A 20,644-nucleotide genomic window follows, 5' to 3' on the forward strand; every position below is an offset into this window, starting at 1 on the left:
CAGTTTAGGGGTAGATTATTGTATAGTCAGATTTGTAAGTCACTTTAGATAAATAAATGTAAATGGTGATCTCTTCCACGGTGGTAACGTTCTGCTCAACCTAATCTGGATTTGAATCTACAACTTCTGTTATCAGCAGACTCTGGTCTTGATTTTTACTGAGCACATAATTGGAAACCCATGATATGATTTATATTTCATTTTACTGTAATTCTCAGGCTCTGAAAATCCTCCGTACGGCAGAGTTTAAGCCCTATGTGATCTTTGTAAAGCCACGCATCCCTGAGATTCGTCGGCAACGTAGCTCTCCCACATCACCAGGAAGGGGTGACAATGGACACATCACGGTGAGACTGATTTATATCACCATACTACCCAAATGTAGCTAGTAAATCTCAGTCATTCAACTCTTATATTGTACACAGTTGACAAAAACTCTTTTTTCTATATCTCTTTCTCTCTCCCATTGTGAAAAGGATGAAGACCTGCAGGACATGAGGCAGTCAGCCGAGCAGATGGACCAGCAATATGGCCATCTAGTGGACAGGGTCTTGGTAAAGGAGGACTCTGCCAGTGCCTGTGCAGAGCTGAGGAACATTCTGGAACGACTCGAGAGGGAGCCGCAGTGGGTGCCTGTCAGCTGGGTCCGAACTTGATCTTCAATACTTCCTTAAATTCTTACACGCATATGGTGTATTGACAACATAGACCTCTCTGCCTCTTTCTGAGTCTGCTGTCTGCCAGTTTCTGTTTCATTCTGTTTGACTTAAGTAATACAAAGCAAAATAAAAGTGCCATCTGAATTGTTGAAAGTGAGGTCTGTTGTTCTGCGCTAGTGGTGAAGATTTCTGTTCATAAGATTTTGCATGGAAGTACTGTAGCATTGACGAGAAATGTATCACTATTAGCTGAAAGAATTCATTTTCTGCGGGGAAAAATGGATGTCCTTATTTCTGTCAAATGAGCTGCACAAATAAACATTAAATAAAGACTGTGCCACTTGAAAGAGGACAACACTGACTCAGGTTTACTCACTGTGTCAAAGCTGGTTTCTGTCAGGCAAACCGTCAAGTGTGAAGGTCTCTTGTTTTGTTATCGTCATCTTATGCTGATTGTGTATATTTAATCAAATGTAAATGGGAATGATGTAAAATAGCATACTGTATATTTGCAAAAGTGTTTATACCTGTGTAAAATAAAATTTCGTATTTGGTCACGCCTGTACTAATTTGGTTGTAATTGTCAATGTTTTTATCAAACTGATGCCTGTTGATGTCTGTGTAGTTCATTAGGAAAATGTCACATTAAAGTCATGGAGCATGTCAGTGTCTTTAGGGATATACAGTACTGTTCAGAATGTTATGAATGTGTACCATTTTAAAATATATGGAGTATTTTTGAATGTGAATTGTTATAATAAAAAATACAGACTGCATCTCTTTTTTGAACTTTTTTATTAGAGAGAACAAGATAGATAGATAGATAGATAGATAATCTACAACTTCTCTTTTATCAGGAAAGACTCTGGTCTTAATATATATAGTTCAGTGACTGCTAATACAGCCATCCAGCAGCAGATGGTAGTAACAGGCTTTAGGGGACTTGTTTGTTCTATATTTAAACCTCTCAAAACAAAACAGGCAGATGATAATGAGTAATGTTGAAGTTACAATTTTTCAAAGATACCAAAGTATCTTCTGTTCCTTAACAAGAGGGATTGTTCTAACTGAATTAACAAGATCATATGAAACCAACATTTATAAGCACTTATTTATTTATTTATTTCTAATATTTTGGAAGTATATTCTCATGGGAATCTAATGAACTGTAGCACATTCTGATTCGATTTCACTGTCTGGTTCTCTAAATACTGCTATTTTTGCAATAGCTCTGTAAATATTGCCACACTATGCAAAACTACTCACATTTCAGTCAAACTACCACAGGTCACCAAGGAAGTGACACGTAAATACCGTCATGGTATGGTAAAAAGGTGTTACGGTAAAAACACTGTATACACAATCGCGCATCATACTCATCAATCATATTTGTGCACAGCTTAAGTAATGCAAGTCATTTTTGAAAAAGGACTTTCAAATTTTGAAATGACACGAATAAACTCTTGCAATGCAAGCTCTGTCTTGTTTTGGACTCTCTTTGCCTTAATACATGTTTGCATGACTGCTGATATCAAGCACACACCCTGTATTGTTCAGCCTATCTCAGGAAATCATCCATAACCAACACCACTCACTGTGAAAACAATCCAATAGTCAATCCAAAAAAAAAAAAAAAAAAAAGCCCTAAACATTATGTTTAGTCCTGCTTATGTGAAAGTGCATACTTTTCAATGATTTGTGACTGCACTAACAAGTTGAAGGTTGCAAAACACCTGGTTTAATGAAAAATCAAGCACTCTCCTCAATTGCAAAATACAGAGGTAAATTCTCACTGACCTTCACCTTGGACCATCATCATTAACAGCGTAAGCAAAATGTGATTTAATTAGTGTGTTTCAGCATTCTGCTGATGGCCAGCTGTAGCTAAATTGACTGAGAAGGCTGTCTGTGCGCTTCCTGTTTTGCAAGTGTGGTTAATGGACCAATAGTTGCTTGAAGTTTCCACTCTTGAGATAGCGACTAAAGTGTTTAGATTAGACTAGCAAAACAGTCTCAGACGTCTTAAAAGGAATAGAGGACCTTCTTAAAAGGTAAAAATATATTATATTTTGTCGTTTTTTTTTTAATGAATATTCTGGAAGTGCACTCAAATTTAAGGTATTTTCATCTTGTGAAAACTGTTTATGAGTGTTTATGAAAAACTTTATATACATATGTATGCTTTATTAGTTTTTTTTCTGTCTCCTGAATGTATCCAAAGAATTTAACTATAATAAATTGTTGACCAAGCAATAAATCTTCAGATGTATAAATTGCCTTCTAAAATCTGGGTGGGGGGGGGGGTAATATACAATATACTGTGTGTGTGTGTGTGTGTGTGTGTACGTGTTTTTTTCAATCCGGAACACCCCACAAAGTACGAAAGATATGGAATATTTGACTTTGTGGGGTCCTTTACTTGGACCCACAAGGACAAAATCTTTTATATGAGACTAAATGTTGACTGAATTTACTGTTGTCCTTCCCTACACTATACCTAAACCTACCCATCACAGGAACCTAACATAATTTTAACATTCTTATATACATATATAAGAATGTTTTCTTATATATATATATATATATGTGTGTGTGTGTGTGTGTGTGTTATTAGGTTATAACATTCATATATATATATATATATATATATATATAATATATATATATATATATATATATATATATATATATATAAGAATGTTAAAATTACATTAGGTTCCTGTGACGGGTAGGTTTAGATATAGTGTAGGGAGGGGCCATACTATAGTGACTTTAAAGATTTTGTCAAACATTCTTATATATGATTTTTAAGATGTTGTCTTTGTGGGCTCCAACTAAAGGACCCCACAATATCATAAATTCCTCATCTTACTATCTTAGTGGGGTCATTTGGACCCCACAAAGTAGTATAAACAAGGATGTTTGTGTGTGTGTGAGAGAGAGAGAGAGAGAGAGAGAGAGAGAGAGAGAGTTTATTTTATATATTTTATAAGTTTTATACATGTTTATAAGTTAACCTTATCAACAACATGAAATATGTTTTGTACGTTTTGTAAGCATTGTACTCTGTATTTAGTTTATTCTTATCATAATAGTCATCTTGTGATAATCATAAATTATACACTCCGTAAAATGTTGCGATATGGATCTGGCTAATGTAGGTCACATTACTCAATAGGCTGCTGCCATTGCACCATACAATATCCACTGTAACAGCAATCGAGCATGACAGCTTCATAAATGTTTAACACCCACAAATGACAGCTTGTCATTGGTATGAATGCTCTGTGACATAATCTTTAACACCAATGCATTGATCTTGCACTTATGAACAGGGTTCCCACTCATTTTGACCAATGATTATGCATGTTTTTCATTCATGATTATGGAGTAAAAAAAAAAAAAAAAAAAAATTATATATATATAGCCTATTAATAATTTTAAAGTGATGTACTCAAAAAAGAGCCATTTCTAACACACACAGGCCAGATTCATGTCTGCATCTCCATGATCCATTTGAATGTAATGAGCATATGAATTACCCACTGTCCCACAACTCAAGCAGCATTTTACTTGTGCCACAAGCAAGCCTAGACTTGCAAAAATTGCGACCTTATTATATCTGAATATGAGAAGACCGTAGAACTTCAAACTATTTTTTATAATACTTACAGTCCTAGAATGACAGACTCGCCAATGCATAATATTAAAGGAAAGGAAATGCAGAAAGGAAATTACTCTGATCCACAGATAGTGCGTCACTGGGATATACAGGCTATCTAAATTTGGGTGACGCTTTGCACCCGCCTCTCTCGCAGCTCAGCTCACGGCTGAGCTGATCTGCCTTGCACGCGCGCCATGGCTGATTTTTTCCTGCGCTCTGATTGCTGGAGCGCCTCGCTCTCGTGCTCTCCCATTGGCTCTCGGGATGGGTTATCGTGAACCAATGCGGGCAGAAGCTTGATGTACCGGCGGAACACTCTCTTGGCTTTTGCAGTAGAGCTGGACCTCGAAGGGGGCGTGCCGCAGCAAACGACTGTTCATCCGCGGGTTTTTAGTTATGGAGATCGTCACGTTTTTAAATGAAGTTTAAAAGCACGTAGGAAAAACCTCTACTTGTTCAAACTATAGCAGAACAAACGCTCTGTCGTTTGGGAAACAAACCGCGAGTTTCAATGAATTGCACCAGGTAAGAATACAGACTGCGTCATAGTGCAGCGAGGGGGTTTATCACTGCCCACGAGCGCTGAAAAAGTGTAAAGATAACCTCTGTTTATCACTAATTTAAGATTCATTTTAAAATAATATTTTTACTTGTTTAAATTATTATTTGGACACTGGCAAAGTCAAGCTGCCGTAGCATCTTATTTTTTTAAACATCGTAGTATCTGTTTATGTTACTAGTACTTTTTTGTAATTGCTGGTAATTAGTTCAACAGTGATAATGTTGACTTGTCTTTTTTAATTTCTCTAGTATCTATAGATATTAGTATATTCATCAGATACTAGTAGGCTATTTGTTCCATAAGTACCTAATAGCCTGCTACTATTTAATTTGTCACTAGTACTTCATATTTCATTTTATATTTTTACTACTAATAAGACTAGTTACTAACCTATAGCCACAAAGTAACTATTCTATTATATTTGCTAATTTTACCAGTGAATTCTGGTGAGGTCTTGTACAGATATCACTTCTATTCCCTATTGCCTAGACTGTAACTGTTCCAGTTTTACTAGTATCTGTTCATTGTATGAGTACTTATTCTACATTCTAGTCTCTGTTTACTAGCTTTACTAGTACTTAGTGGATACTAGTACATGTTTATGAGACAGTATCTATCCCAAATGTCACCTTATTTGAAGTAATGACTAGCCAGATTGCGTACATTATAGGTAAAAAAAAAAAAAAAAAATGTTACTAGTAACAGCTGAAATGTACTCTAGTGTCTTACAAGGTACTTTTAGTGCTAGGAAAACTGGAATAAATATTTTGTAGTTTTGTAAATTTTATTGTTTTGTATGGATTTATTCCATTTTTTAATTCGACATCTGAAATTTTGTCAAATATTAAAAATAAATGTTCCTCATAAAAATTGATTTGAAAAGCTTAAATCAGTAGCTATAGCTCTAAAATGTTTTCTTCTTCTTCTTCTTCTTTTTTTTTTTTTTCAAATAGCTCAAGCTAGCTGCAACAATAGTGGTTTTGTTAACTCAATCTCTAAATTCTGGGCAAATCTTTATATATGTGACTGTCACATCTCCTGCTTAATTGGTCACTTTAGTGTTTTTCACTATTGTCTTCATGACAGGGTTCTGCAGATACTGAACCCCAGGCCAATGCCAAGTCCAATTATGCCTGTGGATGTGGCAATGAGAATCTGTCTGGCACACTCACCACCTCTTCGCAGTTTCCTCAGTTCATATGAGGACTGCAAGTCCAGGAACCTAGTCAACCAATACAAACCTCTGCGATCCTGCATCAGCTCCAAGACCGATGTGGACACTGCCAACCTAGGATGGAAGAGTCCCGAGACCAAAGCTAAAAAGAAAGTGGTGTTTGCTGACTCCAAAGGCATGTCTCTGACAGCAGTCCATGTGTTTAAGGAATTCGAGGAAGACACCATGTTAGACCTGCAGTTTGAATTATCAGACCTGGAGGATGCCATTGTGGGCCTAAAAGCGGAGAAGGAGAAGAATTTAATTTTGGACTTTCCTCAACCTGCTGCAGACTATTTGGACTTCCGAAACCGTCTAAAGAAGAACCTGGTATGCTTAGAAAACTGTATAATTCAAGAGAGATCGCTCACTGGCACGGTCAAAGTGAGCAATGTAAGCTTCGAGAAGGTCGTCCATGTGCGAATAACATTTGATTCATGGAAAAGCCATGCTGACATTCCTTGTACGTACATGAATAATGTTTATGGATGTGAGGATGTTGACACCTTCTCATTTTCCATCGACCTTCCAAGTTCTGTGGCCCCACATGAGCTGGTGGAGTTCTGCATATCCTACAAAACCCATGAAACGACATACTGGGACAATAATGATGGGAAAAATTACAAGCTGTTACATACAGAGAACGACCCCAGCCAGGCCAATGTCACCCAGACGATGACAGCAGATTTTAAGAATCAAGGCAAACGGCCTGAGATGGAGTTTGATCAGTTCGGGAGCCCGAGAACATCTAGTGGATTCTTCCCCGAGTGGCAAAGCTGGGGTCATATTGAGAACAACACCCCCTACTGGTGACAGTTCAAGACCCTCTGATGAATTTGAAGTAACTCTTTTAACAAGGACAAATGCAAATGAAGCGCTTGGTTCGTTTCAGAAATGACTTCTGAAAAGTCTGAAGAGTAGAAATTAGCAATGACGCCCTCAAAAGAAAACCCTTTTTGGCCATGGTTGTCCAAATAAATTTATTGTTGGTGTATGTTTTTTAGATACACGTTTCGTTTATCTTAAAATGAGATGTTTGGGCTCTGAAATTATGCAAATTTGAGACTAACCATGTTAACCATATGGCAGTTACTCAGAATGAAAAATGTTGGTTTATGTTATTTTTCGAATTTTTTAGCACACTATGTACGCTATTTTTTAGATGTGACATGAGGTAAACCAATAATTTTCATAACATAGATGCCTTTTTTTGTGTTGTTCTGTGATTAACTGTAATACAATGCCATAATTTCGGATATCTTTCCATATGTCCTTGTATAAAGTGAACAACTAGCACTTGCTCCAAAATAGATTCTTCAGTACACTATTTTGTTACCTTGAAGGGCAATAATTTTGTTGTTACCCATCTGAAGTCACTGAATTTTGGGAATCCTGCTTTTGAAATGCAACTGGACATTAATATATAATAATCTAAGTCATCCCTAAAAGGATGGTTCAACCAAAATTGGAAGTTCTGTCATTTACTCAACTCAACACAAAAGAAGATAAAATATAAAAAGTAAATAGGGTCGAATATTGTTTTCGACCCCACTGACTCTCTTTGTCATTGTATGGACAAAAAAAGTTCTTAAAAATATCTTCTTTTGTGTTCCACTGAAGAAAAAAGTTGTAAATATTTAAACGACATAAGTCTGAGTAAATGATGACAGAATTTTCAATTTTGGGTGAACTGTCCCTTTAAGAGCAGCACTGCATAAAACAAGTAATCCTCAGATTATGGATGTGGAATAATCTGGTACAATATGAGATTGCTTCATATTGAAGTTTGTGTATCTCATTTGATAGTACCAGTTTATCTGTCACTTTCTAGTGAATGCACTAAGCATGACGCATTATAAGGGAGTCCATGAGAGATAATGATGCCCATTAAGTGCTAAATTCCTGCTTTTGCACTTCCGATTTTTCCTATGTCTGTTCTACTTTTGTAAAGATGCACTCTTGATGTATTTTACACTTCTTTCCTACAACATTTTTGCTGCTATGGTTTTTGTGTGTGCCTGTGTGTGCTGCATTGTGATTTATGACCCATGGTGTGTGGAAACTCTCCAGTGTTATTTGGAGGATGGAAGATGAGGGACTTTGGATGTAACTTTAAGGAGGTCATAGTATGTGAGGAAGAGTGGCTAAGGAGAATGATAATATTGAATAAGATTGTTGCCTTTTTCATGATTGTTTTCCCCCCTTCCGCTGAAATAGAAAAACAGGTTGAGGTTGATGCCTTGAACAAAGGTGATCGTGGACTGTGATGAACTGTGAGCTGCTGTAATTGCGGAGAGGGATCATGTAGGTTGAATGTAAAAAGGGGCCTACACAAGCCACAGTGTATGCCTACATATTTTTCTACTGCAAAGAAAGATGTTTGTTTGAAAGACTGTTGTACTATACTCTGTGTTACTGTTAGAAATAAAACCTAATGTTTCTATGAAAAGTGTGAACTTTTTTTATTGTAAATATGTCATGTTTTACATCCACTGCTTAAGATTAATATTATCACTTCAATATCAGAGTGAAATGTAAGATGACTCAGAATTAACTTCCAGACCTCTGTTATAATTACCATACATGTTTTGACCTTTTATGGTCTATCAGTCCTGAATGAGAGGAATGAATAGTTTTGCCTCAAAAAAGAAAGAAAAAAGAAAGTGAGCAGACGGCCAATGAGCACAAATTTGTTTAAATGAATGTAGAGTCCCTTTCCAGTAACATACTGAGAGCTGTTAAGATCGCTGATAAAAATTTGCTCCCATAGTTAGGGGAAATTCAGCTGGAAATAAACCAATTGTTTACTCTTGATATACACAATTATTTACCAGATGTTGTATAACTTAGTGATGTGTTTTTTTTTTTTTTTTTTTTGTTTTTTTTTTGTGGGAAAATGTTTTCAGTGCAGTGTTTAGCCAAATGTTTAGTTTTAGTATTGGTGTTCAGTAATTTACATTCTTGTCCAGACATGATATGCTTACTAATTTGACTAAAAACTGACTAATGATATACCACTAATTTTTCACATTAAAAATGATATACCTAGTGGAAATATATAAGGTTAAAAAATCTGGGATTTAAAATCTAATTTAAACCTAGAAATAAACTAGGACAAGATATTTTTTTTTTTTTTTTTTCATAGTTCCATAGCACTATTTCTTGGTCACTAATCAAATAAGTAAATCTGTGATATTGATCATGTGACTCTTTGATAAAGACAGTCAGATGTTCTAAGTCAGAAGACAAAAGTCATGCTGGAGAACACGATGATCAGGTTTTACACAAACGTGTGGAGTTCATTAAATTTTATATTTAACCCTGCTGAAAAATCCTGCATTGATGGTCACCAGCATAAGGTGTATTTTGTATGCTTGGACCAGCATGGGATGGTTTGCCGGTCACCTGCATGGGGAGTGAGAGTGCTGGTGGAACAGCTATCAGCTCAGTTTTGCTTGAGAACAGCATGACTATGCTCGTCCACCAGCTAGAACACCACTAAAATCTTTTGCAATTGCATATTTTCACATGCATCACCTCGTCAAAACAATAAGCAAAATCTGTGGTGCTGGGATGTATATGCATTCTGAGCTTTATAGTAAGTTTGTAACTTAAAATGATGTGAAGTCACAATCCTAGAGGGCTTCCGATTCTAAAACTGGTTTGAACCAAATTGCAAACGAGCGGCAAAGCATTATTCCACAATCATGGTATTGTGTTCAGAGTAATGAAGGTGATGCAGTAATTCAAATCGTGTGTTACAAGAAAAAAAAAAAAAAAAAAACACTTATGGGGAGGCAGTCTATGTGGAAAAGGGCCTTTTCAGTAAAGGCTGGCATTGTGCTGCATTACAGGCTTCTTCCATTAGAAGCATCACAGCAAACTAGACTTCAGCCATTAAACCAGAGCAGCTGAATCTCCTGATCCAGAATCTTTAAACTTATGTCACAAGATGGAACGTTACTCTGTAATGTACACAAATAAGTGGTATAAAATATTAACATTATAAAGGTATTGTGGTGAAGAGGTTAAAGCTCAGGGCTAATATTCAGAAGGTTGCTGGTTTAACATAAGGATCGACCTATGAGTTGCTGCCATGTGCCCTTAAAACAATCACTTTACACTAGGGGGATAATCCTCATAATAAGTTTGTTGTAGGATTACCGTCATAATAAGTCTGTTGTACATCACCTTGAATAAAAGCAACTGCTAACTAAATTACTGTATAGGGATCACAGTTGTGTCAAGACACAAATTGCTTTAACACAATAGAGTCCTAATCCAACGTAATTCAATTCAGCTTTCATATTGTTTGTAATGACTTTTACATGAAAAACATTAATCAGTTGACTGATGGTGCTTTAAGCTAATTATATGGTTTGATCACAGAAGTACAGACCTGATTAATGACAGCAAGCCCTCCACATTACATCCACTAGTCCTGTCATTCTAGTCCTATCGTATGACATGTTGCTACCCTAGTCTTGTGGGTATTTACTTGACAATTTTGCAAAAGACTACAGATCAGTCTGTTAATTTAATAGTAAATTAAAAAAAAAAAAACACCTTTAGCATATATGTAACTAAGCCTCTATATTAACATACATATTTGGTCTATACTGTATTTAGAATAACAATTCAAATAACGTATGCTAAGGTATATTAGCATGTCCTAATAGGTGCCTGGAGTTCAGCCAACTAAATGTCAACCTCTCCCAAAGTCTCTCATCTGTAACAGGTCTTAAAACTTAATGTAGAGAGTTTTCGGAAGTATGCCTGTTCAAAACCGACAGCATTGTGGCTCTCTGATTAAACACGACACACTGGCAAACAAGTGGCTGATTAAAATTCCAGCTTTCATTATGCTGTTGTCTACCACAAATAATTTCAAGTAAACAAGTTATTTCTTTATTGCATACAAATTATAATAAACCAGGTCAATAGCTGAGGCTACAATGTGTAGCCATTTGGCTACTTTTGTTGAGTTAATTACAAAGCCCCTAAAGGGACATGGTGATTGGGGGGAAAAAATGTGAAATGGGAGAAAAAAATTATATTCCAATGCTTTTGCAAAAGCTTTGTGCTCCCTCAGAATGTTTGTGAACTAAAATTTTGTGTGTGTGTGTGGGGGGGGGGGCTTGAGAGCGAATTCAAAATGTATGAGCAATGCAGTGTTCTTCCGAGAGAATGCAAAAGCTTGTGAGTTTCTTGGGAAAGGCAAAAGTAGCAAAAATAGACAATATTCTAATTCTAAAATGTAAATCACCTAATATTAACTTCCTGTTTATTGAACTTTTCTAAAAAATCAATATCACATTATTTGAAATTGTGCTGATATTCAGGAAAACAGCACTCTTGCTCATGTGGTATTGCTTAAACTTTTTTTGCCCCAATAATATCTGACCCTGCTGTGTATGTGGCATGATGGCAGATCATCAACACTGGGTAGCATATGACCTTTTGAAAGGACTCCAGAATTTTCCACTCCCCTATATGACTTCAAGGGTCAAGCTCAGGCTTAAAAGCCCAGTTGAGGACACCGAGCCCAATTTTACTCAGCACTTGAAATCCCATGCATATGTGTATCACTGATTGGCCTGCTGGGTAAGTGTTTGCACAGGGAGAGCTGGAAACCGTTCCTCCCTGTATATCATGTCTATTCTTAGGTCCTAAGCTCATACCTCTTCTGCTTCACATGCCAGCAACTAAACTAAATGTCAAGCATCTCATGATATACTACAGAAGCTAAACAGATATACTTTCAATCTATGCTTTCAATGAATGCAGGACCCTATGTATACAGACCAAAACAACCAGAGGCATGCATGTCCTAGATTTGGTTGTGTTTATAAGCTTATGTGGCAACTGCACTAAATGTCAAGTATCTTCTGAGACTCTAAGTGTTAAAATACCTTCAGTGCTGTGCACAGACCTCCGCTGGGCCCGGGGTAAAATTGCAATTAAAAGTGTATGTGTGTTTTTAGGGGGCGGATTGTGGAGACTGTGACACACATCCAAAAAAAAAAAAAAAAAAAAAATTGGTTTGGGTCAGATATTACTAAATATTACGTCAAGTTATTAGATAAAAAGCGTTGCACAAGTTCAATTAAAATTAAAGCTGCAAACATCATTGAAAGGGCCCTCGCACCCGGAGCCACCACCACCCGGTGGCCTTAGGAAAACAGTGAACAGTGGCCGATAAATATTCTGAGAGTTTCTGGGAATGAATTACAGTGTAAAGCATGACATTTCCTGTTACCAGCAGGTGTGGCTATGATTAATTAAATATATTGGCATGTAGATGTCTTCAGACCAGGATTTTTATCAAACATGTAAAGTTTCGGACAGATCGGACATTGTATGCCTGACTTACAACAGCTTCCTGTTTCATGGCGAAACATCAACACACCGTTTAACGAAAACTCAAGATCTTTGCAATTTAACATCGCTAAGGCTTTAAGATTAGACTGACCAAATATGAACAAATATTGATATGATTAAAGCTGTAGGAGGAGTTTGTTAATGTACAACAATGGCAAAAAAATGGAAATGACAAAAAAAAAAAAAAAAAACTGCAAAAATTTTGCAGAGAAAATTCTAAATATCTCACTTCCTGTTGGGTTTTCAGATTTTGCACCCAGGGACTTTTTTGTAGGTATTGGGCTGTTACATGTGTCTACCGAATTTCGTACTTGTACGTGAAACGCAGCGCGAAGGGCACATAATTGAAATTTTGTAGGTGGTACTATCGAGCCATTTTGCCACACCTAATTCTGAAACCCATATCAGACGTAAATTTTCACCACTTCTGATGTGTATGCAGAGTTTCAGAGCATGTTTAGGCCCTCAAAAATGCGATTCATTTCAGAGAAGAAGAATAATTGACCGAGCAATTACAATAGGGTCCTCACACCATCGGTGCTCGGGCCCTAATGAACTCAAATAGAAGAGGAAAATGGTCTGGTTATCAACTGGTTTCCATCTGAGCGCTTTGCTTTTGTGAGACAAGTGGATTTTTTAACTTCCAAAATAACTTTTGTAGTTTAAGTATTCCTGTAACTCAAACAATAGAGCATGATGTTAACAATTCTAAGGTCATGGGATTCGATCCCCAGGTAATGCATGAATTGATCAAATGTATATCTTGATTGCAGTTGCTTTGGATAAAAGTGTCTATTTTTATAGTTAGATGAAGATTGTAAAAAATTGTATATTGTTGAACGAGGTTATAAAAACTTTAATTAAACTATGTAACTGAATACATTTTGAAGTATGTAAAGTACCTAGGCTGGAATGATGATTACAGTGAATAAAGGGAGGTGCTGACCACAGTGGTATATGCCATAACTATTATTGCATTTGAGTTTAACAGATTTAACAGATGACAGGCATGAACAGACACGTCTGTCATGTTAGCTTGAATACTGAGCTGCTGATTTTCACAGTGAGTAATTTCTGTACACAAATACTATTAATCTCACACATTCAGCACAACAGTCAAAAAGAAAATGCATAAATAAATACATAAATAAATTATGTTTTTATGTTTATACCTTGAAACTACTTTTTTAATATATATATATATATATATATATATATAAATGTAATTCCAAAATGGAATATTTTAGCAAATGCAGTGAAGCATTTGTTAGTATTGAGAGAAATGGAAAATAACTGCACTGTCATATCATGATTTGTAGTCATGAAAGGTTACTGTGGAGTAAAGTATAAATCAAATACCTGCCAATGATCTTTGTTTAAACAGTGATGATCCAGGGGTCAGAAAAGTCTAAATCAATTAAATCAACATAACTCTGACCTGTCAGGCACTGTTCCTGTATTTAGCTAAAATATACTAAAGTATTTATTTCTTGTATATAATATAGTAAAGTATTTATTTTTTGCATTTCATCAATGCAAAAGATGAATCTGTATTTGTGAAATCAAGAGATCATCAGTGGTGCTGTATAGGAAGAGATTAATTATAACACATGACAGTGGGCTGGGCCTCTAAAGTAGGACACATCCAGGGATTATTATAGCCAGTGTTTATCTCATGAAGCCTATATACCTGACAACCGTCACAGACATGTGTGCGAAATACTGCACAATTCAAAGTCATATACAAGCACACATCATCATGTGCCCCACATTAGCAGATTTTCACCACAAACATATTTTTTCTTAATCAGTATTTTTTCATGTTTTCAGTAAAAATATCTAAAGATCCTTAAAACAATATTTACTGTAGACACAAAACCGATTAACTATTAAGAGTTGTTTTCTGAAAATATGCCTTGAATTAAATGTATTTTTCCTCACCCAACAGGGAAAGAAAGAAAGAAAGAAAGAAAGAAAGAAAGAAAGAAAGAAAGAAAGAAAGAAGAAAGAAAGAAAGAAAGAAAGAAAGAAAGAAAGAAAAATGTTTTGCCTGACGTTGTTTCTTACACAATGCACTTTTTGACCTCATGCACTCTTTGATCGCATATGTGGTTGAGATCCAATTAAAATCAATATCTATCTGTATTTGCTGTCAAGACCCCCTCAGGGTAGATTTTATATCACAAATACTGTGCAACCAAACTATGGCAGTACAATCACAGAGCAACGAGAAGAACAAATCCCAGAAACTTAACCTGCATTACTTGCTTTTGAAATATCTCAGTGAAACCTGCATGAAATTGGACTTAGAGAATCCAACAGAATGAAATGCTCTGGGCAGTTTTTTTTTTTCATGTACTATTCCTGCTGGAACCTTTCTAGAGTGTTTAAATGTGATATTTTTTTTTCCCCTTCCAATACTGAGGTTACTCCAGCATGCAACCATAGTTCATAACAATAACAGCATGGCCTTAATAGAAAACACACCATTCCTTCACAAACATAAACATCTGAAGTCCTTGAATATGGCGAGCCAATGTAATCTTTTGGAGATGAGACGGAAATTGAAAAGTTTGGCGGTAAAAGTCTTTCCTGAATTCTTATCTTAGTCGCACGCTCCACAGAGGCTTCCCAAATCCTTACTTTAAGGAAAAAATCTCTCTCCATCACCCTAGTATTTTACACACAGGGCAACCTGTAAAGCCATGCCAAAGAAAAGCACCTGATGGCAGGGCACACAAAGGTCAAAACTTTCCACACCTGCCCCAAACTTTGTTGTGCTTGAAAACTGACCAAACCTGAAACCTGTCTCAAAAATTATTCTACAATATCCTTTTGTTTCTTCCAGCAAATCAAGGGCACTGTGACCTAGCCAGGGGATATCATGAGATGGGATAAAGAACTTGACCAAAACAAAATAAGGGGTTGTTTATGATGAACTGGGGCAAAAGGCAAAAGAAACCACTCTTCTCATACCTCCTGCATACAGCACAGGGATAATGTTGAAATGCAGACCCATATCACATGTGACACATACCATGTTTTGACATCTAGATGATTTGATTGAGGTGTCAAGCCCACTAAAAAGGTCAATGTATTTTTTCCCAGGACAACATATTCCAGCCCAGCAACTATCGCTGACCGTACTTGACCTTCTGAAATATAAACAAATGAGGAATGTTACATTGCAGTCATTAGTATCCTTTTGCCTTCTGTATGAATGAAGATTAGAAACAGTTCTGCAGGATTTTGCTAATAAAAAAATGGCATGTTGCTGCACACAAGAACTTTATTTTGCCTGGCATTGCTTCTCTGCTTCTTCTGGCTAGCTAAACACAGACACTTTGGTTATGTGTACATAATTAAATTTGTGGCTCCATAACATTAAAAATTCATATATAAACATTATAAAAACTGACCTGAGAATTTTTTTTTTTTAAATAAAAGGACTGTAAATAGCTGATAATAAGAATAGAGTATTAACAACATACTAATTGGTGCACACAATATTTCATTTGTTATGTTGCAGTTTTTGGGAAGTTTTAACAGTACACAAGGAGTGTTCATTTCAGAATTATGTAATTACGAGATTCTGACTTGTTAAAAGCATTCATGTCCTTGTAGAAATCATAATTACAACTTGTAAATTCTGAATTCCAAGAACTAAGACTTCTACCTGTCCTTGTAATTGTACTGATCGCTGCAACGTCATGCAGAAACTCTCAAAATGGCAGCAGTTTCAGCAGTAAAAGGCAGTTAAACAAAATACAGTTAGTTCTTCCTCCTCCTCCTTCTTCTTCTGCTCTTGAGTCTATGCATTGGCAGCCCATAGAAATGCTTGCGGGTAAATTATGAAATTTGGCACACAGATAGAGGACAGTCTCAACGTTAACCACAGCAATTTTGGAGTCTCTAATGCAATCAATCTAGCGCCACCAACTGTACAAATTTGCACTTATATTTATGCTAATAACTTTTGAACCTTAATGGCTATGACAAAATTATTTTTATTATCTGATTCCTTGGCTCAAGACGATTTGAATGCATGGAAAAAAATCATGGCATATTGACAATAAACTTTGTATGTGTCATTGTCACCACACACTGACATGGCATCAATTTGGTACTTGCGCCACCATTTAATCAAAAGTGCTAAGCAATTCAATCACATTACTAGTCATCTTTTTTGTCTTCATCTTCATTTATATAGTGCTTTTTACAATACAGATTGTTTCAAAGCAGCTTCTCAGTGATAATAGGAAAATTAATGGACAGAGATTGTTTTGGCTTTACAGCAGCTCTAGGAAAAGGTTAGTATTGGGTAAGTTTTTGTAAGTTTTTGATTGAATCTCTTCCGTTGTAAAAATCATTAATTATTAACTTAGGGGCTGCTTAAATGACACATTTTTAACTGAAAACAGGAGACTTTTAATGCGTTCTTGCCATTAATTTACGTGTTTAGTCTATAGGTAGGCCTATGCACGTTTGAATGTGTATGTACGCAGACGCTTAGTCTTTCTTTACAAATTGACATCACCAAATTACTTGTCTGGCCTGCATAATACAGAATTATTTGTCGTTTCCACGGATCCATGCGAACTGGAATCATTTTGATAACGTTTTATCTATACATACAGAAAGGAAAGGGAAGGAGGCCCTCGCAAAGGATAGTTTTAGTTGACACTTCAGGGCTGCGTTGTCATCGTGTCTAAGCACGGGTCCTTCATCTCATCTGGATACGGCAGACTATGGTAAACCTTGGGATAAACAGAGAGAGACTAATATTAGCATAGACGCCATTCTTCTTATGATGTAGCAGGTACATCAGGTGGGAAGTGTTCCTGGTTCCGGCTAACCTAATTTATGCAGCCTAACAATTTACATGATTTGAATTATAGAAGTAGATAATGTGTTATGTGTATTCCAAGTTAAAGAGATGTGTTTTTAGTTTGATTTAAACTGACAGAGTGTGTCTGCTTCCTGAACAATGCTAGGAAGACTGTTCCAAAGTTTAGGTGCTAAAAAGGAAAAGGATCGACCGCCAGCAGTCAATTTTGATATTCTAGGTACTATCAACTGGCCAGAATTTTGAGATCGCAATAAACGTGAAGGACTATAATGTGTTAAGAGCTCGCTCAAGTACTGGGGAGCTAAACCATTTAGTGCTTTGTAAGTAATTAGCAAGATTTTAAAATTTATAGTGTTTAAAATTTATAGTATAGTGTTTAATAGGGAGCCAATGCAGTGTTGACAGAACCGGGCTAATATTGTCATACTTCCTGGTTCTAGTAAGAACTCTAGCTGCTGCATTTTAGACCAGGTGGAGTTTGTTTATTAGGCATGCAGGGCAACCACCCAGCAAAGTATTACAACAATAACCCTGAGGTCATGAACGCATGAACTAACTGTTCCGCATTTGTCATTGCGAGCATATGTCGTAATTTAGATATATTTTTAAGATCGAAGAATGCAGTTTTACAGATGCTAGAAACGTGGCTTTTAAATGAAAGATTGGTAACAAAGAGCACACCCAGTTTCCTAACTGACGACGAAGGCTTGACAGAACATCCATCAAGTGTTAGACAGTATTCTAGGTTATTACGTGCGGAGATTTTTGGTCCAATAATTAGAATCTCTGTTTTTTTTTTTTCTGAATTAAGTAGTAGAAAATTGCTAGTCATCCAATTTTTTATATCAGCTACGCATTCCGTTAATTTTGTGAATTGGCAAGATTCATCAGGGCACGAAGAAATATTGAGCTGAGTCAGCATAACAGTGAAAACTAATGCCATGCTTCCTAATAAAATATTAACTAGTGATTTTATTTATGATGCCTTTTTGACTAAAATACTCTGAAAATTTCTTTAATTACTCATTGCTGCAGCTGGTCTGATGCTTCCAGTCATGTTTGCATAACTCATCATGCCTTTTTTGTGATTTGCTGCTTGCAGCTATATTTGAATATTGTTAATGTCTCAGTGCAAAAATAACCTGAAAATAAATGAAAAACATACAATACAGTTTAATGTAGTTAGCACAGAGTTGAAAAACTTTCTAATGTCCAGCTAAATAAACTAACGTTCTTAATAATGCATTTGTATAATGACTGTTACAGTATTTGTTGTATTGTTGTTTTGTCTATTGATTACTCATATTACACAGATTCATTCATTATAGCGTTACCACAGAAACTCATAAATTTGAGTCTTAGGACATGAATAGCTTTGAACATCCTGGATTGTTTATAACGAGCCACAGAGTAGCCTAACCTATTTTTGGGAGGGTTTGGTTTGTAGACAGCGCCACCTCAGTGCCTGCGGCACTGGCACGGCCAAAATATGCTGCTTCATTAAGCACCAGTACATGATTGAGTCTGACTGTAGCACTGAGCTCAAAAGAGCTGATGAATGAGGGATGACAACAGCACCATCAACACAGATTCCTCCTGACAAAGGTATTTGTTTACAAGACTCAGTATATAAGAATAAAATAATGTTTTATAGAACTAGAGATATTTAAATAATCACACAGCGTGGATTATTCTGAATGAATAGATTGTATATCCATCTGCATTTAAATAAGAGTTGTAAAGGTCTCTATATATATAGGCTTTAATTTGACACTAACCTCTTAAAACCTAGACATTAAGTTCTTTACCCTGTACCTTTACTCTCTGTTGATAGACCGATGGAAATGTTGCAATCACCTATGATAAAGCAAGATATCAGTAACATTAATGCATTTACAACCTTTCAGCTGTTTGCATCTTTCTTGCTATGTTGATTTTACCAATATCCAATAGCTTTTTATTTCATATGATATCACAGGAAATGTGTTCAAAATCCCCACCCTGCCAGAGGCAAATGACAAAGATGCTTTGTAAGGACATTGCTTTGAAGGAATGCAGTTCACAATTCAAGGATAAATTTCTTTTGAAATGCATCTATTATGGTGTGAAACCATGGCTGATGCTTTCAAAGCATGTGCTGATTTAACACTACCCTTGTGAGAAAGAAGTGCACGTAATTGTACTGAATGCACTTGTAGTATTAAAAAATAAATAAGTATTAAAAGTGTATTTAAAAAAAAAAAAAAAAAAAAACTGTACTTGTGATAAAATGAAATAAAAGGCCCCTTAACACTTTTAAAAAGTGTACTTTGTAATACTGTAAAAATTAAAAGTTAAAAAAAAAGCTATCTTGAGTTCAACTAATTGCATTTAGCATAAATTTTAAACTATAAAACATTTTGATTTTTATTGCAAATAACATGCAATTAAGAGTCTCAGAAACCTTATAAAAAGGTTTGCTTGCTTGCTTATTTATTTACCGCAATAAGTACTCTTTTTAAAAGTATGCTAAAGTGTACTTTTTCCACAATGGGAAGACAGTTTTAGTATACAGAGATTCTATAATATAAAGAAATTATTAAAATCACGAAGAAGTATCTGTTTTAACAGTTGGTATCCACACGATTCAATTTACCAATCAATCATTTCATATAAGCACATACAATAATGCATCAGATGGATATACATACTGAGGTGAAGGTGGTATTGGCCCTATATAGAACGACCACAATGTCACAAGTTTCCAACATGAGGCTCTGCATGTGTTGACATATAACCATTGCAAAATTTTAGACTGGAATTCGTGGGGACTGGCATGCACCAGAGTGAGGGTATACAAGTTCGCTCTAAACTTAGACTCGGACAGGGTGGTCGGCCAAAGAGTAACATGTTTGACATAATCTACAGGTCTATAATTTGATCATATGTAAAGGTCAATACTTTAAGTATACTTTAGGACCAAGAGAAAGAATTCACATGCCCTTGTATCCATATTTGTAGGCTGTATTTGTTGTGACCAAGTAGGCCACTCTTCTAATTGTATACATTAAAAAAAAAAGAAAAAAAAGAATACTTTAATTTTCTATACTCTGATACAGTATCTTCATCTCAAAATATTTCTAAGTTTTCTCTAAAGTATCACTTTCACATGCACAGGAGCAGCTTTGTATGGTTCTACAATCTCACAAAAGAACCATGTGATGACTAGAAGCATGTGCTCATTTAGCACAGATTATCATGGCCACAGTAGATCATGTTTCTGTTATAAACATATTTTGCACTCTAATCTGATGTAATGACAAAATTATATATTTAA

The 20,644-nt window shown here is 35.8% G+C and overlaps 2 protein-coding genes and 1 long non-coding RNA gene across 7 annotated transcripts in view; all 3 read left to right on the top strand.

Annotated features, from left to right (window-relative positions):
- The window catches only part of mpp3b (MAGUK p55 scaffold protein 3b), a 30,974-nt gene extending 29,539 nt beyond the window's left edge, over positions 1 to 1,435 (top strand). For all 4 annotated transcript variants that reach the window (XM_051915535.1, XM_051915538.1, XM_051915537.1 and 1 more), the window contains 2 exons: positions 219 to 347; positions 477 to 1,435. In XM_051915535.1, the coding sequence (XP_051771495.1) occupies positions 219 to 347; positions 477 to 656 (309 nt within the window). In that variant the 3' untranslated portion in view covers positions 657 to 1,435. The remainder of the gene's footprint in view (positions 1 to 218; positions 348 to 476) is intronic.
- A 1,149-nt stretch (positions 1,436 to 2,584) lies between these two features.
- ppp1r3cb (protein phosphatase 1, regulatory subunit 3Cb) lies at positions 2,585 to 8,547 on the top strand. Of its 2 annotated transcripts, none has more exons than XM_051915541.1 (2): positions 2,585 to 2,710; positions 5,972 to 8,547. In XM_051915541.1, the coding sequence occupies exon 2, from the start codon at positions 6,000 to 6,002 to the stop codon at positions 6,909 to 6,911; it is 912 nt and encodes a 303-aa protein (XP_051771501.1). In that variant the 5' UTR covers positions 2,585 to 2,710; positions 5,972 to 5,999; the 3' UTR covers positions 6,912 to 8,547. The 2 variants fall into 2 exon arrangements, with proteins under 2 accessions (XP_051771501.1, XP_051771500.1); XM_051915540.1 differs by lacking the exon at positions 2,585 to 2,710 and adding an exon at positions 4,576 to 4,848.
- A 7,236-nt stretch (positions 8,548 to 15,783) lies between these two features.
- LOC127524144 (uncharacterized) lies at positions 15,784 to 19,608 on the top strand. Its single transcript, XR_007933005.1, has 2 exons — positions 15,784 to 18,933; positions 19,307 to 19,608. It is a non-coding gene; the product is annotated as an uncharacterized LOC127524144 (long non-coding RNA).
- The last annotated feature ends 1,036 nt before the right edge of the window (positions 19,609 to 20,644 follow it).

The sequence above is a fragment of the Ctenopharyngodon idella genome, chromosome 12 (assembly GCF_019924925.1).
Source record: "Ctenopharyngodon idella isolate HZGC_01 chromosome 12, HZGC01, whole genome shotgun sequence".
In the NCBI taxonomy this organism is placed as follows: Eukaryota; Metazoa; Chordata; class Actinopteri; order Cypriniformes; family Xenocyprididae; genus Ctenopharyngodon; species Ctenopharyngodon idella.